Raw genomic sequence first — 21,861 nt, 5'->3', positions numbered from 1 at the left:
CTAAGGCTAAAGGTTGTAGGATTATTTTTTTAAATATGCAGTCCAACTTTCTTGAGGGAGTTCCCTTTAATTTGCTGCACTAACTCAGGATCTAGCAGCACCCTGAAACACCGTTAGCCTGCCAAGCTTTTTGGGATTGCTTCTTCCCCACTACTTTCAACAAACTTTACCCTAAAAAGTGTGTTGTGCTGTTATAGGTGAAATCTCGTAACAAAAGTTTAATTTTTTTTTACCACATGGAAAACAAGGAATTACTTAGGAATGGTGTGCATATTAGGGTATGTGGGCATTGAAGCTTGAGAGATTGCTGCTTTTTCTTTTCCTGGAAAAATACCTAAAACAAATTTGTGCATCTCATCCTGGCCTTCAATCCCTGCGTGCGCTTCTTTGCAGATGTGAATTAGAAATAAAATGCTGCATTTCCATTTCTGGTACTGCACTGCACAGTTGCTGAAGGGCATCCAGCCTGCATGCCCAAGCCACAGCTGTTGGTCAGTGCCTGCAGGCCTCATGCCCAGCTTGTTATAGGGCTCAGTGTATGGTGGCAAGGGGGAAACGATTGTTCAGGGATTAGTGAAGATCTGGATCTGGGGAAGAGTGCTTTTGCTAAGAAAAACCAGCTCTTACTCCAGTGTGGCAGCACAAAGTGTACCAAGGCTCACTCTTCTCCACGGGGTTTGCCCTGCACTCTTTGGCTGCATGCAGGTGGTGGCTGCCTCCAAGGGCAGAAGTGGTTTTGTGGTCATGTCACAGCCTGCAGGTTTTACCTGCCACTTAAAATGATAGAAATGAACTTATATTATTATCAGAAAGACAGAGGCAGCCCATGGGCTGTAACCACAAATGTGATTTTGGGTTGTTAACTTTTCTGAAACAGCTCAGTTGCCTGGGTAAATGGATGCAACTTCATGAAGTTAAGATCTCTTTTGAGAAAGAAGCAAATGGATATGAATCAATACATTGACAGCTCCCTCTGGTGGGAGCTGGGCAGGAGCCCTGCCGGAAGCTGGGTGGAGCCAGGGGCTACCTTTTACAATATGTTGTACCTAGAGCCACTGAGGTTTTCAGGGCCACCACAGGGTGACAGCCACACTGGGTGTGAAGGGGTGTGTGTGGCATGTGCAAGAGGTGTAGTTTCCTTTGGATGTTCAGCTTCTGCAGGCTTCTTCAAGATGGCAAAACTCCTGATAATTTTCCTCCTTTCTGCTAGGGTAAGGACTTCCATGCTCTGAAAAAGTCTGTGTTCAGCATACACACCAAATGATAAAAAAGAAAGCAGCAGCTAGAGAAAGCAGCAGCCCTCCCCTTGGTGTAGCACTCACCTCTCTGAGTGCAGTTCCTGTAGGGAGCAGCTGTTAATCTATTTAGTGGGAGGGAGGGACAGAAGGGCCCAGCTTAACTTGACACTCCTAGGGGGGTCCTCTCCTTTTTTGTTCTATGCAGGTTATAGTGTAAAGAAATAATGTGTGTTCAAATTCTATTAAGTTGTCTTTAAAGAAAAAAACCAGGAACTGCTAACATTTGGAGTTATAAAGCTTCCTCCACCCCTAAACCTGAAGATGAGTTATTATCTGAACCAGATTTCCACAAGGCTCATCTCTGCACTAAGCCAGAGGCTTTCCATCATTATAATCATGGGCTGTGTTTGCTTTTTGATCTAAGCCGTACTGAACTTCACAGGAAACATGTCAGAGGCAGCAAAGCCTAAGGCAATAAACTCTGCCCAATGAAAAAGAAAATTCTTTTTCTGATATGCCTAGTCTTTCAGATGCCTAGAATTATAATTAAAGAGAGATTTTCCAGATAAAAAAATCCATGGCTCATTACTGCTTATTAAGGTGATAGATACTACAAATAGTAGAAATAAAATTGCATAAAGGTATTTTTGAATTCCTAAATATTCCCCATAGCTCAAGGAAACCATGTGATTCTTCTAGGAGTTAAGCATTCTTTTTTATCAGAGTAATACAGATAGTAATTTCCACACAGATCATAATATCTTCAAATAGAAGGCCAAACTACTACCTCAGCTGCTGACAAACATGGAGCTTTGTATATAGCTAGTATACACTGATATGCAAATGCAAGCACATTTACATTTAGGACTGTGAATCACAGCAATTTATTCTTCTGAAATGTAGGGTATGGGTGGCTGGGAATAAGTGATACAAAGCAGCACAGGACAAGAGCTGACTATGCCTGATCCTTCTGATTTTCAGCAGCCTTAAATAATTCTGACAGTGCTGTTTTGAAGCAAACAAATCAGTATGGTTATCCCTGGTTTTTCAGCTGGAGATACACAGCAGCTCCTGCTGTGAGGGTGTTTTCTGTGGCTGTTCTAGCAATTCAGATGAAAATAGGTGAACTCAAATATTGGTCCATTTCATACTTCCACATGCTTACCCACTAGCAATCCACTACCTCTAATCTTATGCCACATCCTACATTAACGGCAACCCAGACTAATTTCAACATTACAGTGAATTGTTTTGCAGGAGTAATAGCCAGAGATGATAAATCTGTATGGAAACCCCCAACAGCCTCACCAGGTCTAACATTTGTCTGTGGGGCACTCTGGTCCTCTACATCTTGCCTAGGTCTCACCCTTACAGCTGATTTCTCTTGGTGTGGGGCTGCCTTTTTTTAATCTTTTAGCACAGCAGTGTTTACATGGTACTTCTGCTCACTTGAACAAACATCTGTCTTCTACTAGACTAATGTGTGATCAAGTGAACAAAAAATAATGTAATGAATCTTCTACTGTTAGGAAACACTTTCCTTTTATACCAATTCTAGTACTGGGAGTTTTGTCTCTGCTCACTCATTTCCTTATTGATAGATAAACTTATCTGCTAGTGATCACAGTCCCTTAAACTGCTCAGCATTTTAAGAGCAACAGCAAAGTTGAAATGGTAAAGTGACATTTTTGATCCACAGCATCAGGGTTATGCTTTCTTATCTGGAAAGTGAGCTGGGAAAAAAAACCTTGAGGCATCTCTAAGGATGCACTTTTAATTCTTGACAGAGAGGACTACTTCCTTCAACTTCCAGATCAAAATCTTCATTTTAGAGCTGGACTCGAAAGTTCCCATCAACAGTGGCTAAGTAATAAATGAATACTTAGTCTAAACAGTCACAGCACAAGGATAAGATTTCCTGAGGTGAGCACTAATAGTGAAACACCAACCTCTCTATTAATTGTGCGTGAACTAACACCCATTTTACTAATGAGCCTTTAGAAGGTACCTGAAACACCAAGGGTGTGAAGAAAATCTGTCAAGTATGTGGGCTTCTTGAAAACTCAAAAGAGGATATGGTGACCTGTGCAGAGAATGAATCAGAAGCCCAGTGTGCCATCCAAACTGCTTGGAGAGCCTAAAGCTGCTTTAAGCAGGAGCTTCAGCTGTCTAGAAGCCTGACCTAGAATGCAGAAGTGAGGGCCTCACCATAACTGAACACCAGAAGAAAAGGCAGGGACAATGTTGCTTAATTATAACATTATCAGTACTTTTCATTACCTTAATGTGTAGCCACGCCCTAGCTACAGCCAAACAGAGACCACAGGTTTAAAAACCAAAACCTAGGATCTGTGTTCTGAAAAAGTCGAAAGACAGCAATGCTACAATACACAAAAGTTTATTTTTTTCTTTTCTGAAGGCAAAATATAATAGAACCTAACATCAATGTATTTTGTACAACAAAACAGTTTTTATATGAGAACAGACAATCCATGAAGAGTTTTTAAGTCTTATAACTGCTTCCCTTTTTTATCATGCTTTCTTGTGGTCAACAAAAAGTTGGCACAGAAGATGTCATAGCAGTCAGCCAGCGGGCATGCTCCCTCAGATCCTTGTCAGCTGGTGCCACAGGCTGGAGGGCAGGATACTTTCTACTTTTTCCATCACAAAATTTAAAGGGGCAAAGAGGGTGCTGAGAAACTGCAAAGAAATCAGATACACATTCAGATCAAAATCTGGGAGACAATACACCTCAAGAGAGAGCTGTCCAATAAGATAAGATATTCTTGCTGTGTTCCTCTGTAAAATCCTCCAGCATGATCAAAACGGCGTAATTCACACATAAAGAATTTCAAATTCTTGAACCTTGCACATACAGAGATTTAAGGGTTTTGCAGTAAAGAAAGCAAGAGCCCCATCTTTACAAAGAGCAAAGTGATGAACTACAAAAGTTTCCAAAGTGATGAACTACAAAAGTCTCACATCCTAGAATGAAGCTCATACTAAAGCCACTAAAAGCTCAACCCAAAACCTAGTGAAGAGAAAGAGAGGCTTTTTCGTAACAGGGGTATGCCAGAGCATCTCACAGAGACAAACATCATGTCTTGAGATTCAGGTTTAAAATGGTTCAGGGTTATCTATAGATCTGCCCTATACACTGAGGCATCACTAACTGTAATTTATACTAACATACTCTGCATCACTGACCAAAATTTATCTTAACGTCTTCTCTCTAGTACAGAACACAACATTCAAATAATCTTTAATATATTAGTGTTCAGACAGGCCTGTGAAAAAAATCAAGACGGAGGACATTTTATCATAGGAAAAAAACACTGGCAGCTACATGTCACAGAACTCAGTTATTCAAAGCACTCCTGAAATACATATTGAAATACAGATTAATTTTAATTAATTATTAATACATTTGAGAAATACATGTTAACTTCTTCTGTGGCAGAAAACTAAGTATAAAATCTTATTATGCTGCCAGCATATAGTCTTTGTTCAGGATACAAGGCTGATAAACACAGGAACAAGGCTAACAGGGACAGATTTGGGATCTACAACTGTGACAATATCAGAAAACTAAAGATTTGATTGAAAGAGCCAAACAAGGGTCATACATTTCAGTAGCTTCAGTAACTAAGGAACAGAAAAAACCCAACCACTGAATCCAAGAAAAGCCTTCCAGAGAAGTTTATGATCATATGCCCAAGTTAAACACTTACTGTCTACCTAACACCTACATACACACTCGAGACACAAGAATAAGTAATATTATTCCAGGTATGTTTCAGCACCTTTTGCTGAAAGAAGAGGTATCTTCTGCTACAATTGATCTTATTTTGTGTCTTCTAGAGCTATTGAAAAAAATTCTTGTTGCATGAACCGTTGCTGTACCAGACCCACTCACAGGCCTGGGTTAACAGAAGACCCAGCTCACCTGCAAAGGGAATCTCTTGCCCTTTGCAAAAGGGTTTGAAAGAGTACTGACAATCTGGAATCTGCCAAAACCTTTCAGCCTGGCCTCCTCCACCCACTCCCTATACCCCCAAATCAAAAGTACCAAAGACATTAAAAACAAAGCCAGGAGGCCAGTTTGGAAACATGAGACCTAAAACAGAGACAAATATATTTGAGAAAATATATTACAATGGAAGATACTCAGTATTTACTGGAGAAGGAATTTTTTACTATCCTAGAGCTTTTCTGTTAGTGGATTTTCCATCTCCTACCATGCTGGAGCAGTGATGTTCTTGGTTTTGCAAAGAAAAAAGTTTGGTTTAGAGTAATTCATGGCTCTTCCCCCTCATTCTCCAAAATTTTAAAAAAGCAGAATTAGGAGATACTTCTCTGGATGTAGTTCAGGAAAGTTATAAGGGAAGTACTGAGACTACTTCCTCCTTGGCAGTTCAGGGAAAAAAAACCAGGAATTTGTCCTGGTTAACAGTACACTCTATTTCTGCTCATACTGAGAGTTTCTATTGCATTGGAAATCACATCAGCCATTACGACTCTACACAAAATAGAGGGGTTCTAATAACTAGTAACTAACTGCTATTAGTTTATTTTAGTGGATGATATATGGAAATACAGATATTAACTTCTCCCACCAAGCCCTTTTTTTCTTTGGCAAAATCACAAGATATCAAATCTAATAGGAGAGCCATATAAACCAGAGAAGACAAGCAGCTGTGTCTTACTGATTAGCAACCTTGACAGTTGTGCATATATTCCCTGCTCAGATATGGACTGATGCTTCTGAGTAGGCAGACATTTAATACCTGGAAGTATTTAATTCAGCTTTTCCTGCATTGGTGTCTTTATTTACCAGAAGGGAGCAGCAGCAGAAAATACTCACAGCTTTTGCGAAGACCCCCATGAGCTCTGGGAACTGATGTGTCAGGAGGGCGAGCATGGCTGTGAAAGAACAGAGCCCAGCAGTGAAGAGGATGAAGAAGGGAAGCTCTTTCTTGGGATAAACTGAAACCTCATGAAATGCTGTAGAAAAAGATGAGAAGGGGAAGGCATTATACATTGAAAAAAAAAATCAAAACACAACAGCAAGCAAAACCAAACCAATGCTCTTACATAGTTTGAACAACCATAGACACACAAAGATGCTTTTGAAGGAAGAAGATGGAAGGTCTGATACATCTAAGGACGTTATTGTTGTGTCAGTTGTCTGTGCCAAATAATTCTCTCTAAAGATCATATTTCTGATTTACTCTGGTGCTATGTCCACATCACTTTTGTCTTCCTTGTGTCAGCAATAACTATAATGCAGCTCTGCAACAGCTTATCCCAGAAAACAGACTTAGAAATAAAACATTTATGTTTTTTTTTTTAATCTACATCATTAACTAACCCCATGGCTGCATGTTTGCTAATGCTGATACACAGAGAGTGCAGAAACATGGGCCTGGAAGCAGCAGTGAGCCCAACCATATGGAAGCATTGCTGCAGACCAGTTAAAGCAGGCTGTAAAACTACAGCCTTTATAACTGTAAATTCTGAGGGTTTTATCTGCAGAGCAAGAAAAATTATCCTAAGAGCAGGACATAGAAGCATGTATTTTAAATTAAATACATTTAATTAATTGAATGGAAATTAAATGAACAGTGAATTTTTAAGGTGTTTGTTAATACAGAGTGATAGGAATACAGCCATTTCCTTGACTCTGGTATAAAAAATCCTTCAATGGGCTTTGGAGAAAACAGCACTGAGATAACTAAAAGGGTTAGAAGAATACTGGTTAGAATACTTTTCCAGAGGGATATAACCCTTAAACTTTTATGGCAGTTCAGATTCAGGGTGAAAATTCCTCTGCACTGGCAAAAGGTCAGGTGGACTCTTACCTGTCTGTTTCACTCCTTCAGTCTGTAGTTCAGAGCTACAGTCAAGATAAATGCAAACTTTGAAACATTTTTTTCTCATATAGGACCAACCTCAAGGCTTCCCATATACTCAAATTCTATGGCTATTCATATATATGAAACATGACTCTTCCATTTTGCCTACTTTCTTTTCTTCAGTTATCAGCTCTCATCTCTTTATGTACTTGCAGACAACATAAACACAGGGTAATCCAGCAACATTCATGACTGCATTCATCCAGAGTGGAGTGGTTCTCAAAACCAAAAGCAGGAATTCGTAAGAGTTTAAATTAGAATATTAAAAACTATAAGTATGTATGACTCTTGAGTCTGCTAGTTTGATCAGTTAAAAAAAAAAAAAAACAAACCAAAAGCAGGGATAGATTACAACTTCTCTTTGATTTAAAATAAATGTAGAGATAAGAAATACCAGAATATGGACTTTGTAAGTCTAGGATCTCTTGCACTTTTCTTGCACTGCCTTTTCACACAGGCACAACCCTGCTGTTCCAATCTGTTATCCAGTCAGGGCAAAAATTTTGCAATTGTTATTTTAAATTTGGAGAGCCTATCAGATTGTTGTGTTCTGATATAATTCCAGCTGACTCTCCCATAAAACACTCACAACTGAAGTGTGGACAGGTATGCAAAACCCCTCTAACCCACCTGTGTCTGTCACGGTGTTCTAAACCCTTCCCTCCTCTAACCCAGGAGATTTTGCAGTGAAAGGCATTTCCCGTAGCTGCCAGAGCAGAACACACTGCTGTTAAAGAGTCCCACTGTTAGCTTGTAACATTTGACAAGAACAATTAGTTTTGCATCTAAAAAAAGAATGCTGAGCTATTCTGCATGACTTTGTCATTCCTAAATCTCCAGACACTCCACCCTCCCCAGCTCAGCATCCCTCTGAGTAAAGCAAGCAGAGCACTCTGAGAGGTGTTGTTATAATTAGGATGATTATAATGGGGTGGGGAGATACGGTCAGTTGCCAAGGATTTCTGCGTAATACCAGCAAGAATGTGCTGTGAAGGAGAGACTTGCAATGAGTGGATTTTTGCTGTATTATTCTCACCTAATGTTTACTCATGTAGGCTGATAAAAAGAGGCAACAACTTTTTCAGCCCAAACCAGAGAGGTTGTGAATGAAAGACTACAGAGGATGCAAATGCCCTCAAAACCAGCCTTCCCAGCAGAAGCAGGCTTCATTTTACTTGTTCCAGAACAGATTTTTCTTTATTCCTTCTTTGGGAGAAAGAAGGTGAGAGAAGAATCTTCTTCCTTGGATAAACTTTCATTTCCCTCCTCTGCCCTGACCCTGCAAACTTGTGTGTGTTCCACTCGTGCTCACACAAAGTCCCACAGAGAGAACATGTGGGAATAAAATGAAACTGCAAGATTGGCTGCTTTGGCTCTTCCTCTGCATTCTTGTGCTTCACTGCATGCACTGCAATGAGTCTCATTAGCTTAGACTGTAATGCTTCTTGAGGGCTGCCTCTCTCTTTGTATCTGGGAACATTGCTGGCACTTTCCTAATACACGCTATAAACGCACATAAAATTGACTGAGATGACTTCACATCAATCTCTTCATAATAGTACACACGCCATAACATGAAGAAAACTCTTTCTTGCTATTAAAGACTGCTTTTTGGAAAATGCAAGCACAGCCTGTCATGAGTACAAGCTGCAGTAATGATCTAGCTGTCCTCAAGCAAGTTGGATTCTGCCTTGGAATTTAAGTAGCTCTTGAGTGTACCAAGGATTAACAAGGCTGTGACACTGTGCTTTTGGTTTGACAGGATGTTAATCTAGATGAAAGATCAGTGTCTTGGCAGGAGAGAATAGCAAGATCTAACTGATTTGGATCTCTTTGGTAATATCTCTCCCTGTCTGTAAACTGTCAAAAATACTAAATACAGCTAATAGTTATGAACTATGCTGAGGATCTGCCTCTTGAACCATCACGGGAGCTCCAGAGGCTCACTGTCGATCTGGTTATTCTAATCCAGTGTACTCAATTTAAAAGGCATCAAAGGAGACCTGTGCTGCAAGACTCAGGTAAACAATTCTTTCAGTCATAAGAAGAAAAACATTGAACATACATGGTAGTAGTTCTCTATCTGCAGTTTCTGTACAAATAGGGTAAGGGTAGAAAAGATGTCCTTTTTCCAGTGGATAGGGGATCATTCTGAAAGCTGAAAAGAAAACATGGTGCATGTTACTGTGAGTGTGGCAGTCATACTTAAGAACACTTGCAATTCTGAAAAACAAACATAGACAAAACACTTATATTTGGTTGTAAATAGCATATAAATTGCTTAATGAAATGCCAAAATAGAAATCTACATTGAGCTTTTAATCACAAAAACTCATATGTTTATTTTTATTCTTGAGACAATGTTTATGAATGTCAGGGGAGACCACATAACAAGGACATACAAAAATGTTTGCATAATCAAAGCCCATTATGCTTCCAATTCCATAGCCAAATTTATACATTTTGTCTTAGGCTTTTAGGCTGCAGATTTTTTAAATTTCAGGGGAAAGAAGTGCTCTGATAGAACAGGTATAGCCTACAAAAATGAACAGCCAAGCCTGTAAATGCAAACCAATACTCACAGTCTCTGTGCATCAAGAATAATAGAAGCTTTTCATGGAAAACATGCACTACTCTTTTTCCATCACACTCCAGCAAGCCAGGTAACATTGATGACATGAGCTCTGAGGACCAGTTTTCCAACAGAGTCATGTTTTCATTTTCTATTTGGCAATCAAAGATTAATACTAAATTATTAAACCCAGTTTCCTCTTTCTTTGTAAATGCAGCAGATCAAGTCAGGTTTCCAATATAAATCTTCAGGTCATGGATTAAGTAATACTTGATCTTAGGAATTTTTAAAATTGAAAATAATAACAGAGAGGGAGGGAAATGGATTACTACATCTTGACAATGCTGATGTCATAGGCCATTTGAGTGTGGTTTATGGAAACATCAGAATACTTGATGGAAATACAGCTTTGCATCAAGGCATCATTTTCCATTATCCTATATATTATTTTCACTGTTAAAATGTCATCAACATGTTATTCTCACTACTCCTATGAACATCAGTCACTGAAGCAGTATTTTCCCCAACAGATGTCCTAGAAGCATTGTACACTTAAGCTGTTAGGTACAGCCCACTGCCACACAATAACACTCCATTATCTCTCGCTAACAAGGCCACTTAAGAATTTGTTTAAATACACAGTCCCCCAATATTTTTAGCTGTGCACACTGCATTTGAAATTATGTTAGCTGTATTTTTTGTGAAATTATATTACTGTATTTTTTATTGATTGCTGTATTTAAAGCAATAGTAAAGAAGGTAGAGATCCTAAAAGATTGTAAACCAACCTGGGCTGTAATCTCTTCCAGCATTAACCACCCCTCTCCATAGCAACCCAAAAAGCCAAGTACAAATACAATAATCCAAGCTGTGTATGATCTTAACACACAACAAACTTGAGTGTCTGTACAAAAACATATGTGGAATGTGTTCAATGCTCATTTCTTCAAAATCTCTAACACAAGTTTTTCCTTCCAATTTGGCTTAATATTGAAACAGACAATCAAGCCTCTTCTACCTTACTCTAAGCCACAGTAATATTAAGATTTTAATCAAAATAGAATGTGAGGTAAAGATGTTGCTTTTACAAAATAAATGAAAAATGTCTGGATAGATTTTACTCAATTTAAGCAGTCATGCTTGACATGAGACCAACTATAGGATATTAACAGCAAAACAGCTTTATTTAGCAATGTTATCAGCCATGGAAGGAAGTGCTCTGGTTCATCTGGATCAGTTTGCGTCTATGTAGGTACTTCTCTGCCTTACTCCTATGGTATTATGTGATCCTATTTTCCATTAACTGACTCAGGTAGCACAGAGGCAGTTTGCCACTCACCATGTACAATAGCTGCAAGAGCTACTGGCGCAATTGGGAACCCCTAGGTTTATTTTCCTCATGCAAACAGTAGGAATTTTGACACAAGTTTAGAAATCAATAGTGACAAACCATCACCCCAGACACTTTTGAAACTTGGCTACACTTGAAACTATAGACCTCCTGTACAGAGAACCTGGCCCAAACACAGTGGTGGCACTTGGCCTTTTATAGTTGTATTACAAATAAACACATAGAAAGAAAGCAAAGGCAATTGATCATATGTAGACTGTTGGTTAAAACTACTATTTAATTACATTTAACTTCTCTGTCATGTCTTCACTATGTCAAGCTGAGCTCTGAGTATCTCTGGGGCAGGAGATCTACACTGTGAAGATATGTTTCTTAGGTCTGGATTAAATTTATCTGGTTTGAACTTGTGTGTATTGCTTCTTGTCTTTATGCTGGGCTGTTCTGTGAAGACTGTGACTCCCTCTTCCATATCTCTCCATTGGGTGGTGGAAGACAGCAACTGGATCATCTCTTCACCCACCATGAGACTTCTCCAAGTTGAAAAAAACCAGCCTCCTCAGCATTTTGTCCTATATCACATATTCCAGTCCCCTCTGCATCCCAGTAATCCTTCACTGAATTCAATTGAGTTTGTCCATTTAAAAACAGTCATAAAATACAGCATTGCTTTACATTATACATTAATATACATCTGCCTATAAGGCACACTCATAATTTCCAAATATCAAAACATTCACAGAATCACAAAATGGTGTGGGTTGGAAGAGATCTTTAAAGATTATCTAGTTCCAACTCCACTGCCATGACCAGGGACACCTTTCACTAGACCAAGTTGCTTCAAGCCCATCCAACCTGGTCTTGAACCCTTGGAGGGATGGCGCATCCACAGCTTCTCTGGGCAACCTGTTCCAGTGCCTCACTACCCTTATTGCAAATTATTTTTTGTTTATGTCCAATCTGAATATACTCTCAGTTTGAAACTATTCGCTCAAACAAATCTCTGGAATGAAATAAGTTAAATTATTATTTTCTTATCCATGAGCAAGAAAATATGTCTCAAAGAAGTTGGGAAATTTTGTTTAGTATTACACAGCAAACACAAGACTTCAAACCCCTTTTACTCATTAAATGAAGTTTGTTTTTTCAGTTCAAATTTCAAATATTTCAATGCTGGTGAGGATGTAACAGTGTCCAAAATTCTCACATACTATACTTGACAAAAACTATTACTTTTTAAATGACATTCAATAAAAATATTTGATTTAGCTCCTTTGTAAGAAAGAGGATTACTTACTGCCTTCCCATGTACAGTGTAAGAGGTTCAATGCCCCTTCTACTCTTTTCCAGTGCTGAAGATGAAAGAAAGCATATGCTATTGCTTCACTGTCCCCTCTCTTCAGAATATGTTCAGGGGGCAGAATTAGGCTTTTCATTTCTAGCAGATACTGAAATAAAAAAGCAGAGCACAATTATTGCAGAGGTAATACAAAACACAAAAGCTGACTGCAATTCTGTAATGCACACTGAAAGGACTATTTCCCTAAAGTACTTTTTCTCATAAGGTTCCCTCAAATGTGTAACATCACCAACTGCACTGGAAGACAACTACTGAATTATTCCCAAAAACTAAGATATGCTGCCAGATGGTTCTGCTCTACAGCAGTAGTATGGGGACTATAGAGAAATTCAAAATGAAACATCTCTCTTATTGAAGGAGATGAAAAAAAGGGCTCAAAGCAGAAAATGGAATTTAATTACAAGAGCGTTTTAATTAAAAGCATTTATAATAAAATGAAGAAGACTTTAAGCATTTTGATGCACAATGCTCATAGTTCGCACACAGGTTGCTGCATTTACTGTATTGCCATTAACTGGTTGTGAGATCTATAAATATGCAAGACAGGCAGCCACCTAAGTAGCTAAGAACAAGTTACAAAGTAAAAATGTTACAAAATGTAACAAATGCCTGATTTCTGAGGGTGGGGGTAAAAGTATAGGACTTTTAAGCTTGCTACTTGAAATAGTTGTTGAATGTCTCATTACAATGAAAAGCACCACTGACTAAACCCACAAACAATTTTCACAGAAAATTTCCCCATAACTGGCTCCCCCCACCCAGCAGAAGCAGATGAAACATACAGAGGGTTCATGACACAGGAAAAGATAGAGCTCTCAGACATTATTCAAGCAGGTGATTTTTCCTCCCTCCTCATTTTTCCTCTCTCCTCCATGAACTAGACTAACAGTTAACTAGACAGACAACTAACACCACTTCAGCAGACATCACTGATACTGCTACATTCCAGTTATTGGAGGAATTTTTATTGGGAATAAACAGCAGAGGGTAAAGATGAATCCTTTCCTGCAAAGGATGCCCTTGCTGGCATCCTTTACAGAAAAGGAGTAACAGACAGAAACCAAGCTGCTGAATCAGCTCCTGTTTGTCAGTTCTCCTGAGGAGTGTAACATTTCCCAGCTGTGTACTGACTGCTCTTCCACAGCACAGGGAAACTGTCGCTCTCTTCCAGGATGCCCGAGATCAAAGGTTCTCCCCACCAGACTGTTCAAGTTAACAGAAAAGGCAGCAGGTGAGCCAGGCCCTAGCACAAGGTTGGGAAAGGAAAGGTATGGCTGATCACTGGCAATGAAGGAGGGAGTGTGAAGCCCCTCCATTTCACCCTGTGCTACAGCCTGGTCTGGAAGGAGGAGGACTGCAGGACTTAGGGACTCACAACCTCCTACTGCAGGCACCCATGAGGAGGCAACCTGGCACCAGAGGCAAAAGGGGGGCATGGGTGGTGTCAGCCTTGCCCAACCCCTGATAAATGCTGGCTTTTGTGAACAGGATGTGCTGGTGCAGAAAAGAAGGCAAAAGAAAGGAAAGACAATTGAAAGTCAGCCTTGTGGAGGGAAATGAGCACCAACAGCTTGATTTTGTGGAGGATGTCCTAGAGAGTGTCAACCCTTTGTCTGATGGAGCTGTCATGCAGGTAAAATATTTGGAGAGGTTATGATCAAAACAGAGAACTGTCAATCCTGGGGAATAAATAAATACCTCAAGGAGAAATCACATGTTTCTGATGTGGGTAACTATTAAAAGAGGAGAAACTGAATTAGCAGTGGTAGTAGTTGAATGTGATACTGGATTTTCCCTAAATCCTTTCAGAAAAATCTGAGAGAGCTGCAGAGCAGGTGGATTAATGGAGGAAGCTGCAATTCAGTAGGCAGTCCAGGGGATTAAGGGTGATAGAGAGAACAGAATAAAGAGCTGACAAGAGGGAGGGACCTGCCAGGATAACACGGATACAGCAAACATTCACTGCCCTAATGAATGCCTCACCCTTTTAAAAACACACATTATACTTGTTGAGTAAAATGGAATACAGCTACAAGAGCTGCAGGTTTCTACCTGTTTTATTAATTTAGAACATTGACTCTTATTTCCATACTTTCTGCAAAATTAAATGAGAAAGTAAGTTCTCAACATTCAAATATTTCAACCAAAGGAAAAAATATAAACAAACCCAATGACATGTCACTATTAGTAGGGAAAGAAAAACCAGGAAGGAATGTTGTATTTCTAGGAGCATTAAAAGAAAATGTGTGTTTTGATTCTTATGTATTGCTTGTTATCAGCAATTGAAAAGAAATCAAGTAGAAATACCAGATGGATGGATATATCTTGACACTTGTAATCAAGTTTAGTCCTCACTCAGTTAACTTTTTAGTCTGCATTTTTCTCAGTTTCAGAAAGAAATCATTTTTAGAAGCACCTCAGATCAAAAGCATGAAACCCTCCTCCCTTGTTACTGTATCACAGCTATCTTCCCAAACAAAAAGTCCATACCTGGTTTGGTGATATTCAATAAGATCCCCACACAAAGTTGATAGGTGGCTCAAGACTCATTTGTGACTCATAAATGTTTTTATTTTATACATAAATGTCAGCCACAACTTTTGGGCATACAAACTGTCAATTAATTTATTCTGGAGGCATTTCCAGCAGGAACACTGACTGTACACAGCCCCAGAGAGACCCTGTCTGGAACACTTTATACAGTTCTCTTCAGGCACTTTCCAAAACAAAAAAGATCAAATTTCTCAAGCAAAGAAATTCAAAGAAATGGTTTTGGGAGATGGCACTTGAAGGCCTCCATCTACTTAAGTTCTCTGAACATTAGTGAAGGGTACCAAAAAGCTGCCTAGCTGTAAGTAGGGCTTGATTATTATGGAAGGAGACATATGACTGTCCATGAAAATTAGGATGGTCTTGATGTCCACGAATAACATATCCATTGGTGCACTGCTGTATTTTCAAGGAGAGTTCAAGAGCTGAGAGGACATTCATTCATTTGCGGGCAGGGCTAAGGTCTACCTAGAGACAGTTGGGGGCAGCCCCCTTTTTTGGTAACTGCAGGCTACTGGTTTTGGATCTTTCAGAGGCAGGACTGAGTCCCAGCAATGTGCTGGGTTTCTAGCAGGTCGTCTGTGAAACCAACACAGTCCCCCTGAAACGTTTTGTATTGGACAAGGAGACAAATTCCAGTCAAATTAGCTAAACAAACAAACAAACAAACAAACAAACAAAAAACCACCGCCAAAAAAAACCCCCAACCTTTCCTTAAAAACCATCCAGTGAGCTGCAGTCCTCATGCTGCCCTTACAGTGTATGAACTACAGTCCTGATGGACTGCATGCAACAAACATCTCCAGCTCTTGGAAAAAAACAGCCAAAGACATCTGACCGTAGTTTTCAAGAAGTTGCTACTGCACTTCAACAAAGGCTAGACAAGTGCAGTCTTCTCTTGAGCCACCAAAGACTTCAGGGTGGGAATCTGACTATTCATATCTCAAAATTTCCAAAGCCCTTATTCCGGAACACAGCCCTTGTTGTCACAGACTAACAGGGACACAAAATCCAATCATACCACTAAAATTCATACTAGTAACCTACATATCTTGACAGACTCTCTATTAACTCTAACTCCTAATATATCAGCATCCACCTAGATTGAACCACAACCTTCACAATTTATGTAATAAAACTTCAATACCTTATCAATCCTTTGAACACACAGGGAAGAGGGGAGCCCTCTGTCATCCTGACAGAACTCTGAACACAAGCATGGTTCCATTTCAGTGGGAGAATCAAACAACAGGCTAAATAAGAAACCTGGTGAAGAGCTAGGCATTCATGGAGGAAATCTAAATGGTAAGACCAACCCATCTCCAACTGCATTTGTTTTTCAGGAACAAATGAAGAAGTTTAACTAGAACAAGAAATGCCATCACCATTTGGGCTTACCAAGTTCTTTTAAAAAATGAACCAGCTCAGAACCAAACAGCCTAGAAACTTTCAGTGAGAATGATCTCTTCACTCTTATGGCCAGTGACAGGACTTGTTGAGCACTGGAATAGGCTCCTCAGGGAAATGGTCACAGCACCAAGCCTGACAGAATAAGCTTTCGGACAATGCTCTTGGACACACTGTGTGACTCTTGGGGATGGTGCTGTGCAGGGCCAGGAATTGGACTTGATGATCCTTGTGGGTCCCTTCCAATCCTGGCATTTTCTTTGATTTGATGATTCTATGACCCAGCCCCAGTGACGTCAGAAACAAATACTGGAGTTACACAATGATTTCTGCCATCATGAGATAGCTCAATTAGTCCTTTGCCACTGTGTTGTTCTGGCTTGAATGGTTTTTTTGGATTGTCTTTTTTTGCTTTTTCTGACCTCTCTCTTCTCTCCCTCTAACCTAACCATTTTTTTGTCAAAGACCCATATTTAGGAGTTAGAAGTGTAACAGTAGTTTTCATGTACTTCTGCAGAGGGCTTCTGGGCCAGTTACACGACATTGTGATAGATACAGCTCAGCTACAGCCATTCTGTACACATACAGGAATGTGTTTAATGATCATTTGGAGAATGACAATGGACCTTGTATACATGAAGTGCAACAGGGTGGAATTTATACTTCTCGCTTAAATCGATTGGGTATACATTATCTATTTCACAATATTGACAGCTCTCTGGCTCCTAATTCTCTCCTGCTGGGAGTGCTTTTAGCATTCCATATTACTTCAGTGACCTTTTATAAAATAAATCAACCTAACTCAGGCAGGTTTCCTTCTTTTCCTCAATTGTGCAATTTGACGCTCAGGTCGCAAACAGGCAACAGTCACTCCTGCACCTGTGACAGCATCCTTCCAGGCCAGAAGATGAGAATTTAACACTGTTTGAACAGGAACTCTCATCTTCCCAGTGGGATGAATAGAATAAGCTTAAGAAAGTTCCAAAATACTGGTTTTCTTCATGTCTAGTAAAGCCACTTTTAGGTCACCTTTCAAATTCTCATTGAATTGGTTGTAATTAAGAGATTTGGCCTTTCTGCTGGAAATACAATAACAAATCAGTGTCTCACTGAAGAGTTAAAAATTCTCTCAAACATATCTCAAATAGTTTCTCTGTAATATCATGGGGTGTGTGGAACAGATTAATTTCCCATCTGGTCTATGAATTTGTTTGCATTATTTGTTTCTATTAGCAACTACAACTTACTAGAAACCACACAAGCATAGGGACAGACACAATTCTTACTAAGAAAATCAAAATAAATAAAAAAATTGAGAAGGGATGCAACACAGAACAGATGAATCTTTAAAAGTGTTTAAGTCAATGGTTTGTTACATCCTTCTAAGAGATTGTTTATAGACAAAATCGGCATTTCTTAAAGTAATATCAATATTTAAGTTGTCTGACTGAAATGCAGGATACTTCAGCAGAGACTCTCTTCAAATCAACTCAGCTCCTTACATACAAACCCATACAACTGTTTGCAGGACATACTTTTGGCTCACTTTCAACAATCAGATATATGGACCATCATCTGTTTTCTCTTTAATGAATACCTTTAGTCTTATGCACCACAGAAAGGAAGGGAGTGCTTTTCAGGAGGAGTTTGAATGAAGGGAAAGAACTCTGCAAATCAGTTCAGGAAGGGTGTTCCACAACTGATAAATGTCCAGGAGACAGCTGTGGTAGCTTATCAGTATTAGCTTTTTATAGTCCTGTTACATACAAGTAGGGAAGCCCCAAATACATATAAATAATATTGATGAAATTGTGTGTCTTTGTATACATACACCTTTTTCCCCAACCACTCCACAGATTATGCACTCTTCATTATATAGTATGTACATAAAAACCCCGCTGGAATTACAGCTTCAGTGGCAATACAACCCTCTCTGTTTAACTCCTAAATTTTTGTGTGGTATGGTAAATAATTTGTCACATTTTCTTGTTTATTTCTTCCTCACTCTGAACAAAAGACTCATTAACGTTTAAATCCTAGAGAAGCTCTAAACACACATTACTTTTGTGACCCTGTTAGATTTCTTGTGATGCGGTTTGCTAAAACTTACCCCCATTTCATTAAAAAAAATAGGATATGACTTCAATTACAACTGAGTGGAAGTTGAGGTGTAATATCCACACACTGTGTAAAATCATAACCAAAAACGAACTTTCACACCTTAATATCCTTTAGCTAATAGCAGCAGGAATGAGTGTGAAATCACCTGTATATTAATCTGCATTGGGCTATTCTGTTTTAATGATACAATATTAATTAAAACAACCTCTGGAGTCTGCTCCTATTACTACCTTGTCATCCTGGAAATTTATGTTTCACAAAGATTTTCTATTTCAGAGTGTCAGACTTTGAAAAGTAGAGGGAATCAATTAATAACATGAACTTAAAAGAGATTGTGATGGAAACATTTATCAGAAGCATGGAGATAAGTGGGGAAAATGGAACAGGCTCCCGAAGATTGCTCATGACAGGCTAAACTGGTATTTTTCCTTGGCAAGATCTCCAACTACGCTTCAGTAAAACATTGGGATGGAAGAAAGTAAACAGAGAAGACCTGGAATCAGGCTTTATTTAATATTTTCCTTTTGTAGTATGGCACAAAAATAGAAGCTCACCTAATATTACAAAAGGACTCATTCTCACCTAAACTTTGCTGTCTAAAAATCAGGCTTTTACTGGAAAAGAGTTGCTCCTTTCATAGTCACTACAGAAACATTGAGAAGGAAGTCTGTCTAAAGATGTCTAAGGCAGGTCATTCTTTCCACTGCCTGTAGAGGGAATCTAGAAGATTTTATTAAGCAAACAGCCTAACTTTCAGACAGCTATTTAATGGTTGGCATAACAGACAAAGCTCACAGAGAAAACATTTAATTCCTGCAGTGCATGAGAATTAACTTTCTGCAATCATGTGTACATATGGAAGAGGGTTTGAGTTTATCTTGCCCAGACATGGTGTTCAACTGTACCTAATGAATAGGCTCCCTACATTAACACATCCCAGTTTTCCACTGCTCACTTTCAAAGGGCAATACTAGCCCAAAGGTTTGTGGGGTGAAGTTCAGAGGTCAAAAAGGTTCAATTGCCAAAAACCATTTGCCTTTAGCCTTCAGCAACCTCTTGGCAACATTCTTACTGCTGAGATACAAACCCCAGAGAGCAGGTATGGGAATTAGAACACATATAAGTTTTGTTTTTTTTTACTTTGCAGCTCTCAGCAATTCTTTGTCTCTGAGCTTTGTATTCTCAAAACTCAATGACAGGTTGCTGCATAAGGAATTACTAATGCAACTTATATGAAGTACACCATGAAGTCCAAACATAAGTTCTTTTGTACAGCATGCCAAAAACATTTTCTTACATGTAATCATCAAAACAAAAAAAAATATTCTACTTTGAACTAGAAAATCTTTTATGACTATTTTGCAAATAATAATCTATCCTTATGCATGATCTGCCTGCAGCACAGCATTTGGTGAAATCCACATCAGCTAAAATTCCAAGTGTCACAGTCCTGAATATGAAATTGCAAACCAAAAAACTGTGCATACTATCAGCCTTTTTCCCTTTCCATTGTTTGCTCTCTTTTCCACAACATCACTCATTACTCTAACACAAAAATCAGGAGTTATATCCTCAGCAGTGTTAGAGCTACAACGATGTTTTCTCAATACTCACTTTTGGCACATGTGGATTAAATTCTACTGCTCTGTGAATAGCTTCTACTGCATTCATCTCTGCAGTACTCAGCCCTCGCCTTGAGGCAGCCTCTGGAGAAAATCTACAAAAGCAAAGAAACAAACACATTAGGTCAGAAATGCTAGTAAGAAAACATCAGAAAAGGAATCTAGAACATGGGCCCATGTAACCAAACTGAGTAATTTTCCTATGCTCTCCAAACTTCCATAGCAAGTGGAAACTCTGAGTGATCTATTACATCAAGGCCAATAAAAATCCCAGCAGAAGCGGAAAGCATGTTTGTATCTAATCATGGCAGAAAGTCAGTTCAAACAGTCCCTTCTCTGTCACTAACCTAAATTTGCTCTAGGTACCTTGCTAGGGGCATATTCAAGGCTGAAATTGCAGAAAAAAAAATAAAAGAAAATTAAAAATAACAAGACCAAAAAACCAATGCCAAATTATTGTCGGAGGGTTTATATTAAAAACAGGTTTGAGGAAGTTTTAGGAAGGTTCCCAACCCAATGCCCCTGGGTGAGGTTGAGATGGAAGCACGATGCAGCAGCAGTAGCAGGTGGTCTACTGGCTGCAGCACCATTGAGGGTAGCATGCCCAAACTGTGGGCAAATAATCTGCCCCAGTGAATAAAAAACCAGACCATGCAATCTCTTTCTCACCTCACACCCCACGGCTAACTCCAGAGCTGTACTTGGCAGGCAGACACCACAGGGAAAGCTGTGACAACCTTAGCCCTGCCCTCCCAAGCTGGAGTCGCTGTGTAGGGAGGAAAGATGTTGCAGTAGGTACTGGCGATCTACAGGATAAAAAGAATGAAAGAAAATTACTTAGATCTTGATGTGTACATACACTTTAAAAGCAAAAACTGTCAGGATGTCAGTCAAGAAAATGACTTTCCACTCCACTTGCTTTTCAACTTTAGGGGGCATTCGACCCTCAGGTGCACAGACACAACTCTGCCTGAGATTTGTGTGAAGGCATCTGAGAGCAGAATGGGGTTTTTGAGCTCCATCTCACGAGGAGCTGAGCACCCTTTCAGAGCGGGCCGGCGCACTCAAGTCCACAGCATCAAATAGATGTGCTCAGCACCTTGGAAGGTTGAGACCCAAAAGAAAAACATAAAAGGAATGAACAGGTATTTGTGTCTCTAAAAATATGAACGTCATCTACCTCTCAGAATCCCTGACATAATAATGCTAAATCCACCTGCCGCTATTTAATTAGATGAGCACTCTGCTGACAGCACTTGTAAAATGACATTGTTACCAGTGCATCCACATTCAGTTTTTACCTTTTTGTAGTCAGGTTTACACAAAGTTGAAGAGGTTCAGCCACACAACCCTTTTCAGTTGCATCTTCACTATACTGTCTAGGAAGCCAAAGCTCACCCAGACAGTATATATAAAACTGAAACAAGAACTGAATTCATGCTATTTCTCTTCTTTTCTTCTTCCTTAGCATCTCAAGTGCAATGTTTGATCACTACAAATTTTTTGTATATAAAGTAATTTTATCAATTTACCGCAGGTCTTTATTTTCCTGCTAAATCAGCAGATTTAGGGTGTGGGCTCAGCAAAGAAAAAATCTTACGTTAAATCAGGAATTTTGCTGGAATGTGGTTCTTAAGCACTTACTTGTCAGAGACAGCTCTGGCTTTGAGCAATGCAGCTGTGTAGCATATTGTCGCTGATTTTGGTAAACTTATATCTGTTGAAAAG

The 21,861-nt window shown here is 39.3% G+C and overlaps 1 protein-coding gene across 3 annotated transcripts in view; it reads right to left on the bottom strand.

Annotated features, from left to right (window-relative positions):
* Positions 1 to 3,620: 3,620 nt before the first annotated feature.
* ST7 (suppression of tumorigenicity 7) overlaps positions 3,621 to 21,861 on the bottom strand; it is a 133,173-nt gene continuing 114,932 nt past the window's right edge. For all 3 annotated transcript variants that reach the window (XM_053978197.1, XM_053978199.1, XM_053978198.1), the window contains exons 10-15: positions 21,778 to 21,850; positions 20,126 to 20,228; positions 12,371 to 12,521; positions 9,219 to 9,311; positions 6,103 to 6,242; positions 3,621 to 3,938 (exon numbers count right to left, since the gene is read on the bottom strand). In XM_053978197.1, the coding sequence (XP_053834172.1) occupies positions 3,843 to 3,938; positions 6,103 to 6,242; positions 9,219 to 9,311; positions 12,371 to 12,521; positions 20,126 to 20,228; positions 21,778 to 21,850 (656 nt within the window). In that variant the 3' untranslated portion in view covers positions 3,621 to 3,842. The remainder of the gene's footprint in view (positions 3,939 to 6,102; positions 6,243 to 9,218; positions 9,312 to 12,370; positions 12,522 to 20,125; positions 20,229 to 21,777; positions 21,851 to 21,861) is intronic.

The sequence above is a fragment of the Vidua macroura genome, chromosome 5 (genome assembly GCF_024509145.1).
Source record: "Vidua macroura isolate BioBank_ID:100142 chromosome 5, ASM2450914v1, whole genome shotgun sequence".
NCBI lineage: Eukaryota > Metazoa > Chordata > Aves > Passeriformes > Viduidae > Vidua > Vidua macroura.
This window is presented reverse-complemented; position numbering and strand designations above follow the sequence as displayed.